Genomic DNA, 11,953 nt, shown 5'->3' with positions numbered 1-11,953 from the left:
TCAATTCTGTGGTAACTCTTTATCATCTTTGTCTCTCACCTTAAGAATATTTTAATCAAGATTTTTTTTTTTTCATTCGGTCAAAAATGGAAATAGAATTTAAATGCCGATTACAAAGTCCCCCTTTTGTACAAATCAACCATTAATAAACAGTTTAATTAACAACAACAACATACCCAGTAAAATTCCACTAGTGAGATCTGGGGAAACAATTTAACTAAACGATCTGAAAAGGTTATCAGCAAAAAGAACTTATTTATTGGTAGTTTTTGAGTGAGAAACTAGGGATTTTTCCACTCAAAATTATATTTTCAAATAATTTGATTAATCATCAAACTTTAACCAAATCAACTTCTCTTTACTTTATAAACAAGAGGAATGTGCGAGAAAGTATAAGAAAGTAAATACATACCTAATCAAAGAAAAATACCACTGAATATTTTCACAAAGATGTCTTACTAAATCCAACAAGGAAACTTATTCAATATTTTACTTAACAGAGTTATCTACCGCATCCCAAAATGACCAGATTTATTAAGACAAGTAATTGAAAAAAAATCTGCCTTACCAGGTTCGAAGAAAAGAATGCATCCCAATAAATGTGACGTGGACAGTCTAACCTAAATACGGAATGGCAATTACTATTTTCCTATACAAGAGGAAGTTGCAATTAGGAGTATTTTCTATATTATTTCTTTCCCAGTTCTGACGCTTAGCATACTAAAACTTTTACAAATTTTTCACCGACCTCCCAAGATTCCCATACAAATTAGGAACAGTAATTACAATTTAATTAGGCAACTTCTATTACCAAAAGTATAAAACTCCGCCCAAAAACCCTATATAATACACTCTACTTCTTAGGACTCATTCAATTCCTCCAGTTTTCCCTTTTTCGGGGTTTGAACATCGAATCAAGCCATGGCAGAAGAAAATCAAAGCAAGAAGAAAACAATCAATCCGAAATCTTATCAAGTGAGGAAAGAATGTATCAAGAGGAAATCAATGGAGCTTGCAACACTGTGTGATATCAAGCTCTGTACTATTATTTCCGGTCCTCAAGGGGAACTTCAGACTTGGCCTGAAAATTTGGATGCTGTTAAAGTAGTTCTTGATCTCTACTCTCAAAATCTAAAACCCGAAAAGAAGGACAAGGAATCATCAAAACCAGAACCTGTACCAGTACCAGAACCACAAGCAGAAGAAGAACAAGGAGAGAAGGATCTCCTGACACTAGTGGAATCAAAGCTTGATGCTGTCAACAAGAGAATTCGTTTCTTGGAGAACAAGAATGATGTTGGTAAGGGGAAAAGACTGAGAGTTGAGTGATTTCTATGGGTTTTAATTTTCAGGTGTATTTTCTGAATTTTGAAAAAAATAAACAATTGGTATCGTTCGTTTTGAGTATTTATAGAAGTTGAAAGATTTATCTCTGATCTGCGGATCCCTTTTTCCTACAGAGTTGTGTCTAATGTTTGCAGTTGATGTCAAACGAAGTCCAATATGAATACAAGCCCTATTTTACTCCTTGGCTTTCTTTTTTATTCTTATGTATGTATTGAATTGAATGGTGGATTAATCCCTCTTGTAGAATGGAAGACCCATATGATTTAAAATGCAATACTTATGTGAAATATTAATCTAAGATATTAGATAGGGTTAGGTTTGCTAGGCCTGCGCCCCTGGGTACCATGTACCATAAGACAAATAGACAATACTTCTTTCCATATTTGGCTGAAATAGAAAGTTAGAAACTAACATGAATGTCTTTATTGCATTAAGAAGAAACAAGGAATGAGCAGAAAGGAGCTCCATCAATGCTTACATTACATGGTTAATGAGAACGTATTCATGGAGATAAAATTAGAGGAATCAGAAGTTGGAAAATGTTACAAAAGAGAGAGTAAGGGAAACTGATGAATTTAATCACTCCCAACATACAAAGACATGAGATATCATGCTGGATTTAACCACCTCAGATGAGTCAACTGCGACAAATGCTATTCTTTAGCATTGACCACCAGGTGCGCGTAAAAGCTTAACAAATGTTGATGTAAAAGACAAAATGTTGAAACAAGAACTAGAATCAATTTAGACAGTAGGAGAACAAACCCGTTGGAGGTGAGCACATGGGAAGCGAGACCTCTTCTTGATCTCACACAATGAAAATCGTGAATTTCTGTCACTCCATGGCAAAGTCAACTGAGGGACAGTCAGTAAGACAAGATTAAAGGCAAAGCCACAGTTACGGTCAAATGTGAAGTTGTCCTGAAACAGCATCACGCTCGGCCTCATTTTGTTTCAGGGAGAGGTTTGCAAATTGTTGATCAAGATCCCTACTAGTGGTGCGACGATGGCTGAAAGATGGCTTCTGTTGCTGTAGCTGAGGCTGTGGCTGTGGCTGTGGCTGTTGTTGCTGATACAACGCTCGTAGTCTTCCTCTTTCTCTTTCCAGAACTTCATGCTCCACTGTGTATAAAATTTATGAGTTGCAGTTTTCAATGTAAACAAATGAAAATAAACTACTGGTTGCATAAATTTTCAACTGCTCTGAAACACCACTATCCAACAAAACAGAAGGACTTGGGGAAATGAAAGATCAATTATTTAGCAATCTTGTAGTTGCAAATTCGACCGCATTGCTTCTCTTTCTTAATTTGGACAAGTAACTTTCCGTTTTACCAAAAAAGTGCAAAAGAGAGGTGTGATAGCAAAGCAGCTGAACAACAATATCATGCTCCACAAAAGTCATCCAATCATTCATATTAATCTGTATGTATGCTACGATTGCTCCAGAGATAAATAAAAATAACTTCCATCCCTTGAGTTAATTTTGAAAGGTAAGCAAATTTGAAGGCTTGAAGCAGAAAACAGGGACCCATTCACACTAAGGTCATCCAGATGCAGTGGAAAAGAGTACTACTTTTTTTTTCCCAAGAAACTTTGACCTTAGTTAGATTGTCCATCTTAAAAGGAGATCATAAGGGATCAAGTCCCAGCAAGCAGCATCCTTTAAATTAAAAAATACAATTTTTTATCTTCGCTATTCACCTTGTGTTATTTTATCTTATGAAATCGTGTATATGATTCGCTCCTCCGATTTCTTTCTTCCCCGACAACGGCTACCTCCCTCTCGATTCCGTCGCACTTACGTTGGAGGCCACCAAGGTCCAACCCAAGTATCTCCCTTGTCCCCTCAAGATTCCGGCGACGTCCAGGTTCTTCTTACCTTGCCTTTTCCTAGCTGATCCCTTGTGCCCCAACTACTTTTCAGGCCTTTGATCAGCTTGCTTACCTTTATTGTTCTTGTTTTTGTTTTAGCCTTATCTTTATTGTTCTTCCTTTTCTTTCCTCTTTCGTCACTTGTTGACTAGTGCTCTTGATTTTGCATACTTGCTTATTAGTTAGTGAGTCTATATTGTCAGTTATTAGATTGTTGCTTGTATTCTTTTGATTTATTTGTTCTCAGTTTATTACTCTGAAGTTCATATTTTATAGTGGCTTTAGGGTCATGTCCTCGATTGAGGAGGAAGGCAAGAGGAAATAGTGACGGGTTTTCTTAAGTTGAGAATAGGATCGTGGAACATAGGGTCACTTACGGGGAAGTCCATAAAGCTAGTGAAGAGTCTTAAGAGGAGAAAGATTAATATAGCTTGTATTCAGGAGACTAGAGGGGTAGGTAACAAAGCTCGGATGTGGACGGGTTTAAATTGTGGTACTCAGGAAGCTCAAGAGATATAAATGGAGTAGGTATTCTAGTTGACGCGGATCTAAGAGAGTGTGTGGTGGAGGTAAAGAGGATCAATGATAGGATGATGACTATTAAGCTGGTTATAGGCAAGCTTATTATGAATGTTTTAAGTGTGTATGCACCCCATGTGGGCCTGGATGAGGAAGCCAAAAGGCTCTTTTGGGAGGATTTGAATGAGGTAGTGAGAGGTATACCGAGCACCGAAAAAATTTTCATTGGTGGAGATTTCAATGGTCATATCGGAACAACGTCTACAACGTCTAGTGGTTTTAATGATGTCCATAGAGGCTATGATTTTGGGGAAAGAATTGGTGGTGGGACATCTCTCCTGGAGTTTGCTAAAGCTTTTGAGTTGGTAGTTGCTAACTCGTGTTTTCTGAAGAGGGAAAATCACTTGGTTACTTTTAGCAGCACGATAGCTAGGATACAGATTGACTACCTACTCTTTCGAAAGGGGGATAGAGGCCTTTGTAAGGATTGCAAGGTTATTCCGAGCGAAAATATTACTACTCAACATAGGATCTTGGTGATGGATTTGGAGATTAAAAGGGATAGGAGAAAGAAGACCCTTTATGATCGACCGAGGATTAGATGGGGGGGCCTAACCCCTACCCTTTCTCAGGAGATAAGAGAGAAGTTAATTGGTATGGGGGCCTGAAGTAGTAGCGGGGATATGAACAACATGTGGGACACGACTCCTGATTGCATTAGAAATGCAGCTACCGAGGTATTAGGGGTATCGAGAGGAATCTTTGGTGGTCGTCCAGGCGATTGGTGGTGGAATGGAGAAGTTCAAGACAAAGTGAAAGCTAAGAAGGTGGCTTATACGGAGTGGTTTGAGTGTGTGGATGAAGCTGAGAAGTGTAGGCTTAAGGGTATTTATAAGACGGCGAAGATGGAAGCAAAGTCGGCGATCACGAGTGCTAAGACGACAGCCTTTGAACACTTATATGTCGAGTTAGGGAAAAAAGGCGGAGATAAGAGATTGTATAAGCTCGCCAAAGTGAGAAAGAGAAAAGCTCGCGACTTGAATCAAGTAAAGTGCATCAAGGACGAGGAAGGTGAAGTGCCAATGGATGAGACCTTTATTAAGCAAAGGTGGCAATCTTACTTCCACGAACTCTTAAATGACAAAAGGGGACCGAGATATTGTACTGGGTGATTTGGTGCACTCCCATAGTCTTCGGGATTTTGGATATTGCAGGTGCTTTAGGGTTGAGGAGGTTAGATGTCTATTAGTAGGATGAGGAAGGGGAGAGCGATCAGACCCGACGAGATTCCAGTGGACTTTTGGAAGAGCACTGACAAGGCAGATTTGGAGTGATTGACTAGGTTGTTTAATGCTATTTTGAAGACAGCTAAGATGCCCGATGAATGGAGGGGGAGTACTATGGTTCCTTTGTACAAGAACAAGGGTGATATCCAAAACTGTAATAATTACAGAGGTATCAAATTGTTAAGCCATACTATGAAGATTTGGGAGAGGGTGGTGGAGATGAGGGTGAGGAGCATAGTGTCAATTTCAGAGAATCAGTTCGGATTCATGCCGGGGCGATCGACTCTTGAAGCAATCCATCTTATGCGGAGACTGATGGAGAAATTTAGGGAAGGAAAGTGGGATCTTCATATGATGTTCATTAATCTTAAAAAGGCCTATGACAAAGTTTTGACGAATGTTCTCTGGAGGTGTCTGGAGGCTAAAGGTGTTCCGATGGTTTATATTAGGGCGATAAAGGATATGTATGCTGGAGCCAAGACTTGGGTTAGGACGGTGGGAGGTGACTCTGAGTACTTTCCTGTTGAGATGTGACTACATCAGGAATCCGTGCTGAGTCTTTTTATTTTTGCCTTGGTGATGGATGAGCTGACACAATCTATTTAAGAGGAGGTCCCTTGGTGTATGTTATTCGCAGATGACATAGTTTTGATTGATGAGACTCGGGACAGAGTCAATAATAGGTTGGAGGTTTGGAGACAAACTTTGAAGTCCAAAGGGTTCAAATTGAGCAGGATCAAGACAAAGTACCTGGAGTGCAAATTCAGTGGTACGTTGGATGAAGAGGGCATGGAAGTGAGGCTTGCCACTCAACCTATCCCCAAGAGAGAAAGCTTTAAATATCTTGGATCCATCATCCAGAGTAGTGGGGATATCAACGATGATGTCATGCATCGCATTAGGGCAGCATGGATGAAATGGAGGCTTGCCTCTGGATTCCTGTGTAATAAGAAGGTACCACCTAAACTTAAAGATAAGTTCTAGAGAATGGTGGTTAGGCCGTCGTTGTTAAATGGTGCAGAGTGTTGACCAGTTAAGAACTCTCATGTTAAGAAAATGCATGTTGCGGAGATGAGAGTGTTAAGATGGATGTGTGGACATACTAGGAGGGATAAGATTAAGAACGAGGTTATTCGGGAGAAGGTGAAAGTGGCCTCTGTGGCAAACAAGATGAGAGAAGCAAGACTGAGATGATTTGGGCATGTGCAGAGGATGTGTGTCGATGCCCCAGTTAAGAGGTGCGAGCGGTTGGATTTGGGGGCTATGCGGAGGGGTAGGGGTAGACCGAAAAAATATTGGAGAGAGGTGATTAGACATGATATGACGCAACTTCATATCACCGAGGACATGACCTTAGATAGAAAATAGTGGGAGTCGCGTATTAGGGTAGAAGACTGGGAAGGGTAGAAGGCTAGCAGGGGAAAATGTTGTATTGCCCTGTGACGGTTTAGGATTGGTCTTAGGCCTAGACGTGCCAATTTAGTTGTGTTGTTATTGCCCTCGGACTGTCATTTTTTTTATATTGGTTTTGTTCTTGTTTTGTAGAATTTGCAGCGCTTCTTGTTTTAGAAGATATGGTATATATATATTGTTGTTCTCTCTTTCTCGAGATAGGTACTTTTGAGCTGAGGGTCTTTCGGAAACAGCCTCTCTATATCCATGAGGTAGTGGTAAGATCTAAGTATACTCTACCCTCCCCAGACCTCACTTGTGGAATTTCACTGGGTATGTTGTTGTTGTTGTTGCTGCTAAGACAACCTTAATAGTGAAGAATAGATTTATTCTTTTTGAAGTGATATAAAACAATTCAAATACTTATAGTAGAATAGGATCACAGGGAAGACCATTCTAGTTTTCCAAACAGCTGGAAAAGAAGGCAATTTTTTGCAAATTTATTAGTTCAAAGAACTTTTAGATTATCAGCAAGATCATTTCATTTTTAAAAAGCCTCCGTGTCCGGGACACCTGGCGCACGCACCTTCCTTATTTCATCGGGTACTTGCTACCTCTCACCAGTAAAAGTACCGAAGAAATCACCTAGCACTTTTTGTCTCTACTGGGATTTTAACCCTGGTTTTCAATGGTTTCATTCACCGTTAGGCCACAACCTTCGCTACAACAAGATCATTCCATCTTCTTACCAACAATTGATGTATTTGGGATGACCAGTAATTGTCCTAGAGACCGCTATTTTGATAATCAAATTGAACATTACTCAAAAACTTTTGTTTTAGTTCCAGGAAAACCGTGTCCACTTTCCCAGCTCACTTGAACCAATACTCCCTCACTTGCAATTATTTAATTCACCATGAAAAAATCAATTATATAATACTTATTTCAGATAAACCTAATTAGGTGATAAACCTAATTAGGTTTGGACTCACAAGACCTGCTGCATAATCAACTTTATCAAAATAGTCCAAGAATACAAGCACTAGAAACAAGTAGAATAATTCAGTATAACAGATAAAGAAACTTACAATACTTTATAAGTTGTTCCTGAGCTAAACTTTCTAAGCGCTGCTTTAGGGCTTTATTCTCCATGCTGAGGATAAGATTCTGCTGGTTAAGGAATTCAAGCTCAGCAGACACTTCAGAACCTTCAGCCTGAAATCACCAAAACTAGTCAAATTAACAATTTACCAAAATGCAACATCCACTTCATGTCCAGGTACCAGTGTATGTATTTCAAAGGTTCAGCTGATACATGCCTGCAAAGCTTGTACATTTCTTTCCAATTCAGCTATGTATTGAAGCTTTCTGACTCGTGACCGCTGAGCGAATTGCCTGTATTTTATGATACCTTTTAACGTTAAAAAACATCATATTTGGAGGGGGAAGGGGGCACTTCAACATAAAATGCTAAAATAACATCTTGAGAGCGGCCAACTTAGATCTTGAGATGCTAAAATACATTAATATAAAGGACAGCTTAGATCTTGACAGAGATTTACGGCCAAATACGAAAGGCTCCATTTCAACTTAGATAAAGCCACTTGATACGTGTTAAGATGATAAAAGGATAAGACCTTTCCCACTATAGTGAAAGATCTCTTACTTCACCGTAGAAGGAACCTCGCTAACCTTCTCGGCCAGTTAGTCTAACCCACAAGGATCTCCTCCTGTTTAGCCACCCACCGTAAACGAATACTAACAGACTTGGAATACGAATGAAATAGAAAAGGCCATCTTTGGGACACAGCTGCAGACAAAATTTGGGTATTTAAGTGGAGAAGGGTAGAGGGTGCCGCGCCCCATTATCCACCAAGTTTCAAACCATACGCCACAGTTCTCGGGGATATCTCAGTTATACACAAAAAGAAAATCTTCTGATAAAATATTACTTTTATATTGAACTAAGCTCTCAAGCAAATATCAAATTAACAAACATATCCCCTTCTGCCTTCCCAGAATTTCTTTTAAGAAAAGGGTGGGTGGTATGGAGGGGTTGCAGAGTGCTTTGAACTTACTGTTTCGCACGTTTTGTGTCTGTTTCTGATGAAGAACTCTTACTCTGACAAGAATCTTTTTTTTCAGCGGACCCTCTTGGATAAGGAGGGCCAGATTCGGCTACATCCTGCTTGTCACTTCCCGCAGATCTAGGCCTGTCTCCGTCTTGCGGGAGGCATGGCGATCCAGACCTCTGAATACGGAGATCTTCCCCAGGAGAGGAAAGGCTGCGGAGATGTGATACTGTAGTTGAAGATACATCCTTTTCCCTATTCTTGCGTCGGATTGAGGAGTTTTGATCGGCAAAAGAAGCAGCTTGTCGAGCATCTTTGTAATAATCAACGTCTTGAGACCCCCACGAAGGGATAGGTGGCATATTTCTGAACTTGTTATCAACTTGAGCTATGTAATCTAAGTTTGCAGCGTTAGCAGAATCAAAATATGCAAAGGAGTCGCTAGATGAACGTCGATGGCTGCCTCTGCGTACAGGAGTTTCTGGCTCATTAAGAAGATCATCGAACCAAGACGGTTGCTCCTCTATAATACAGCTTTCAGAGGAAGTACGCTGATGGTGTGAATGTCCATCTCTGGGTTTCTGAATGCCCTTTTGGTTGAAAGCAGAACTGGGGACATAATCGACATATGATGGGGCCAAACTAGGAAAGGGACTTTTAGGAGGCAGTAAAGAGCTCTTCCCATTGTACATCATATTTCTCATGGTACATGGACCTTTTGAATTTGCCATAAAAAAGCACACAAGATCCCTATAAGGAAAAAAAGATATGCACCAGTGGGATGAGTAAACCTTCAAAAATATAACAGCCCTTGATAAAAGTGATCTCACTATTTAGCAAGCGAAGTATCATGAACAAATCCCAAAACTTTCTACTCCAATCAATACGATTCTGAATTCAAACATTATGTTTCCTGCAGCTCTTTAACTAAAAGCGATTTGATGGATACAAATTAAGGCTATCCAATCTGTAAAGTGATTTTATGCAGGAAAAGAAACAAAGACCTTGAACCTCCCCCCCCACCACCCAACAACTACCACGACAAATGGGGAATCACAGCAATATTACCAATGCAAAAAAGAATTAAATTATAGCATCAAAACGATAGGAATTGTTTCCTTATGCTCTAACACACAGCTATACTTTTCCCGAGTTTACTTATGTGGAAATAAAGAAGCTCTAATTTTAGCTTATCTGCAGATACTCATTATAGATATATTCCACCTGGAAAGGATGCAGCTATGCATTCATGAAATGTTCAGGCGAGGCACAAAGTTAAGCTCTTGTGAGAAAGTGCACACAAACAACTGAATATGTTACAACATCAGCATAATAAATTTTAGCAACTTTATCTATTTTTTTTTTCTTTTTTCTTTTTTCTTTATGCTATATATATTGTTTATTTTCTCTCGTACTTAGAACTGTGACTTTCGAACGGATGATCTTTCGAAAATAGCCTCTCTATCTCCGTGAGGTAGTGGTAAGGACTGCGTACATCCTACCCTCTCCAGACCCCACTTGTGGGATTCCAGTGGGTGATTGTTGTTGTTGTTGTATCTATTTTCCATGGGCATTCTGAAACACTCCATCTTTACATAAATTTGAACAATCAAAAGACTAGAAACTGTGATCGCAATCCTTTGTCAAAAAAAAGGAACTGTGGCGCAATCTCTCTGCAGACTATCCCACGAGTACCTAACCTTAAATCCCAAATTGTTCATCAAATCTCTACCAAGTAAAAATCAAAACTTGCTTTCCATATATATTTTTTCATCTAAAATAGAAGAAAAAATTGCTACTGCAACATTAATGGATGCTTACGTTATGTAAACTTCTAAATTTCCCACCAGTATAGATAACTGGATATATATTTTGAATCTTCTTATTTTCCTTTTTCCCATTTCATCAGAAGAAAATTATTAGGAAATCGGAAAAAAAGTTCTTCTACAAATCCGAGACAATAGTCTCTCTACTTTTGATCAATTGTTCCTCCCTAAGAGGAACAACTTCCAATTAATCACTCGAAAAGAGGAAGGCAAATAATATAAACCCAGATTTTTGTTCCTCTACTTTTGCTCATATTTTCATAGTAATCAAACAAAAAACTTCAAATCATATTAACAAAAACAAAAAAGAAGAAGCTAATTAACGAAAACCGGAAGATATTTTCATTTTTCCGATGAAAATATGCTCACCTTGATGGATAATGAATCTATTTGCAATGTGATTTCAGAGATTCAATCAAATTCTGAAGCTCAGATTTCTTCGCTGCTAAGGTATTTATCTAAAAAAATCTATCTATCTTGTTCGAATCTTCTTCTTAGGATTCTTCTTCTTCTTCACAAATCTTCTTCTTTCTCGTTGACGTATCACGGTGAAAAGGGATACTGCCCAAAATGAGCTGTTTTATTGCCTTTTTATTTCTCCAGTCCCTGCCTCAATACTTTCTCATATTTGCGTAATAGTCCCTTTTACGATCTCCGTCCTAATTTATTTTGATACAGTTTCACTTGATACAAACTTTAGAAATTTTGAAGTTAAGTTTGTTTGATTATAGAAAGATAATATTATTTTTTTGAGATAGAAAACATTAAACTTTAGTTTTTCCAATTACTACATTTGTCTTAATTAATTGATCATGCTTCATTTATCATAATGCTAGTTCAATCAATTTTTTCAACTTAATTAAACATATTGTTAGATTATTTTTTCAATAAACTTCGTATATTTTAAATCTATGTTAACAAAATATCGTTGATCATAATCATCATGTAAAAATAAGAAAGAACTTAGCCCAAAAGAAAAAAAATCTCCCTTTTTGCTAATATACGTAACTTAATATTAACACAATTTAATTAGTAATGATAAATTATTACGGATGTAGTAAAGATGAATAAAATTAGGTTATTTTTCATCAAATGATTGAAGGTCTTTTATGGAATGAAGAAACTCACGGTAAAAAGTGCTTTTTTTAATAAATTTTTACATGGTGGAAATCTAAATTTTTTGAATCAGTGAATATCAAATAATTATATCAAAAATAAATAAATTAATAATGATAACGCTTGCATCAATACGTTTCATTATTTATTTTTGGAATTTTATTGTTGGAAGTGAAGATTATACATGCCACTGGTTTTCCAACTCAAGTTTTTTTTTTTTTAGTACAATATATTTGTTATGAGGATAGCTCATTATTAGTATTAATTAGTCAGTCACCCAACAAGTGGTACGTGACAGAATTCATACAGCTCATTGTGACAGTCCCACATTATAGTCCCCAATAACAACCCTTTCTTTATTAATAATTCTTACTAATCAAATGTGTATATTTTGTTTTATTTTTAAATCGGGCAATGAACAACTTCCCAAATTATTCCAGTTTAAGATATAAATATAACAGTTTGTCTCTTTCTTTTTAATAGAATATATCAATATTTGAGTTTCAATTTTGCTTGCGTT

General features: G+C 37.8%; 2 protein-coding genes across 2 annotated transcripts; one reads left to right on the top strand and one right to left on the bottom strand.

Moving 5' to 3' along the window:
• The first annotated feature begins 695 nt into the window (after positions 1 to 695).
• Positions 696 to 1,536, top strand: LOC129885870 (agamous-like MADS-box protein AGL81). Its single transcript, XM_055960336.1, has one exon. It carries the CDS (start codon positions 922 to 924, stop codon positions 1,327 to 1,329), a length of 408 nt encoding a protein of 135 aa, XP_055816311.1. The 5' UTR covers positions 696 to 921; the 3' UTR covers positions 1,330 to 1,536.
• A 298-nt stretch (positions 1,537 to 1,834) lies between these two features.
• On the bottom strand, positions 1,835 to 10,885 carry LOC129885867 (uncharacterized protein At4g06598-like). Its single transcript, XM_055960333.1, has 5 exons — positions 10,687 to 10,885; positions 8,498 to 9,241; positions 7,739 to 7,814; positions 7,508 to 7,634; positions 1,835 to 2,469 (listed from the first exon to the last, which is right to left on the bottom strand). The coding sequence occupies exons 2-5, from the start codon at positions 9,220 to 9,222 to the stop codon at positions 2,252 to 2,254; spliced, it is 1,146 nt and encodes a 381-aa protein (XP_055816308.1). The 5' UTR covers positions 9,223 to 9,241; positions 10,687 to 10,885; the 3' UTR covers positions 1,835 to 2,251.
• Positions 10,886 to 11,953: the final 1,068 nt, after the last annotated feature.

This window comes from Solanum dulcamara, chromosome 4, assembly GCF_947179165.1.
Source record: "Solanum dulcamara chromosome 4, daSolDulc1.2, whole genome shotgun sequence".
Classification (NCBI taxonomy): Eukaryota; Viridiplantae; Streptophyta; class Magnoliopsida; order Solanales; family Solanaceae; genus Solanum; species Solanum dulcamara.
Note: the sequence above shows the minus strand (reverse complement) of the source record. Positions and strands in the feature narration are given on the sequence as shown.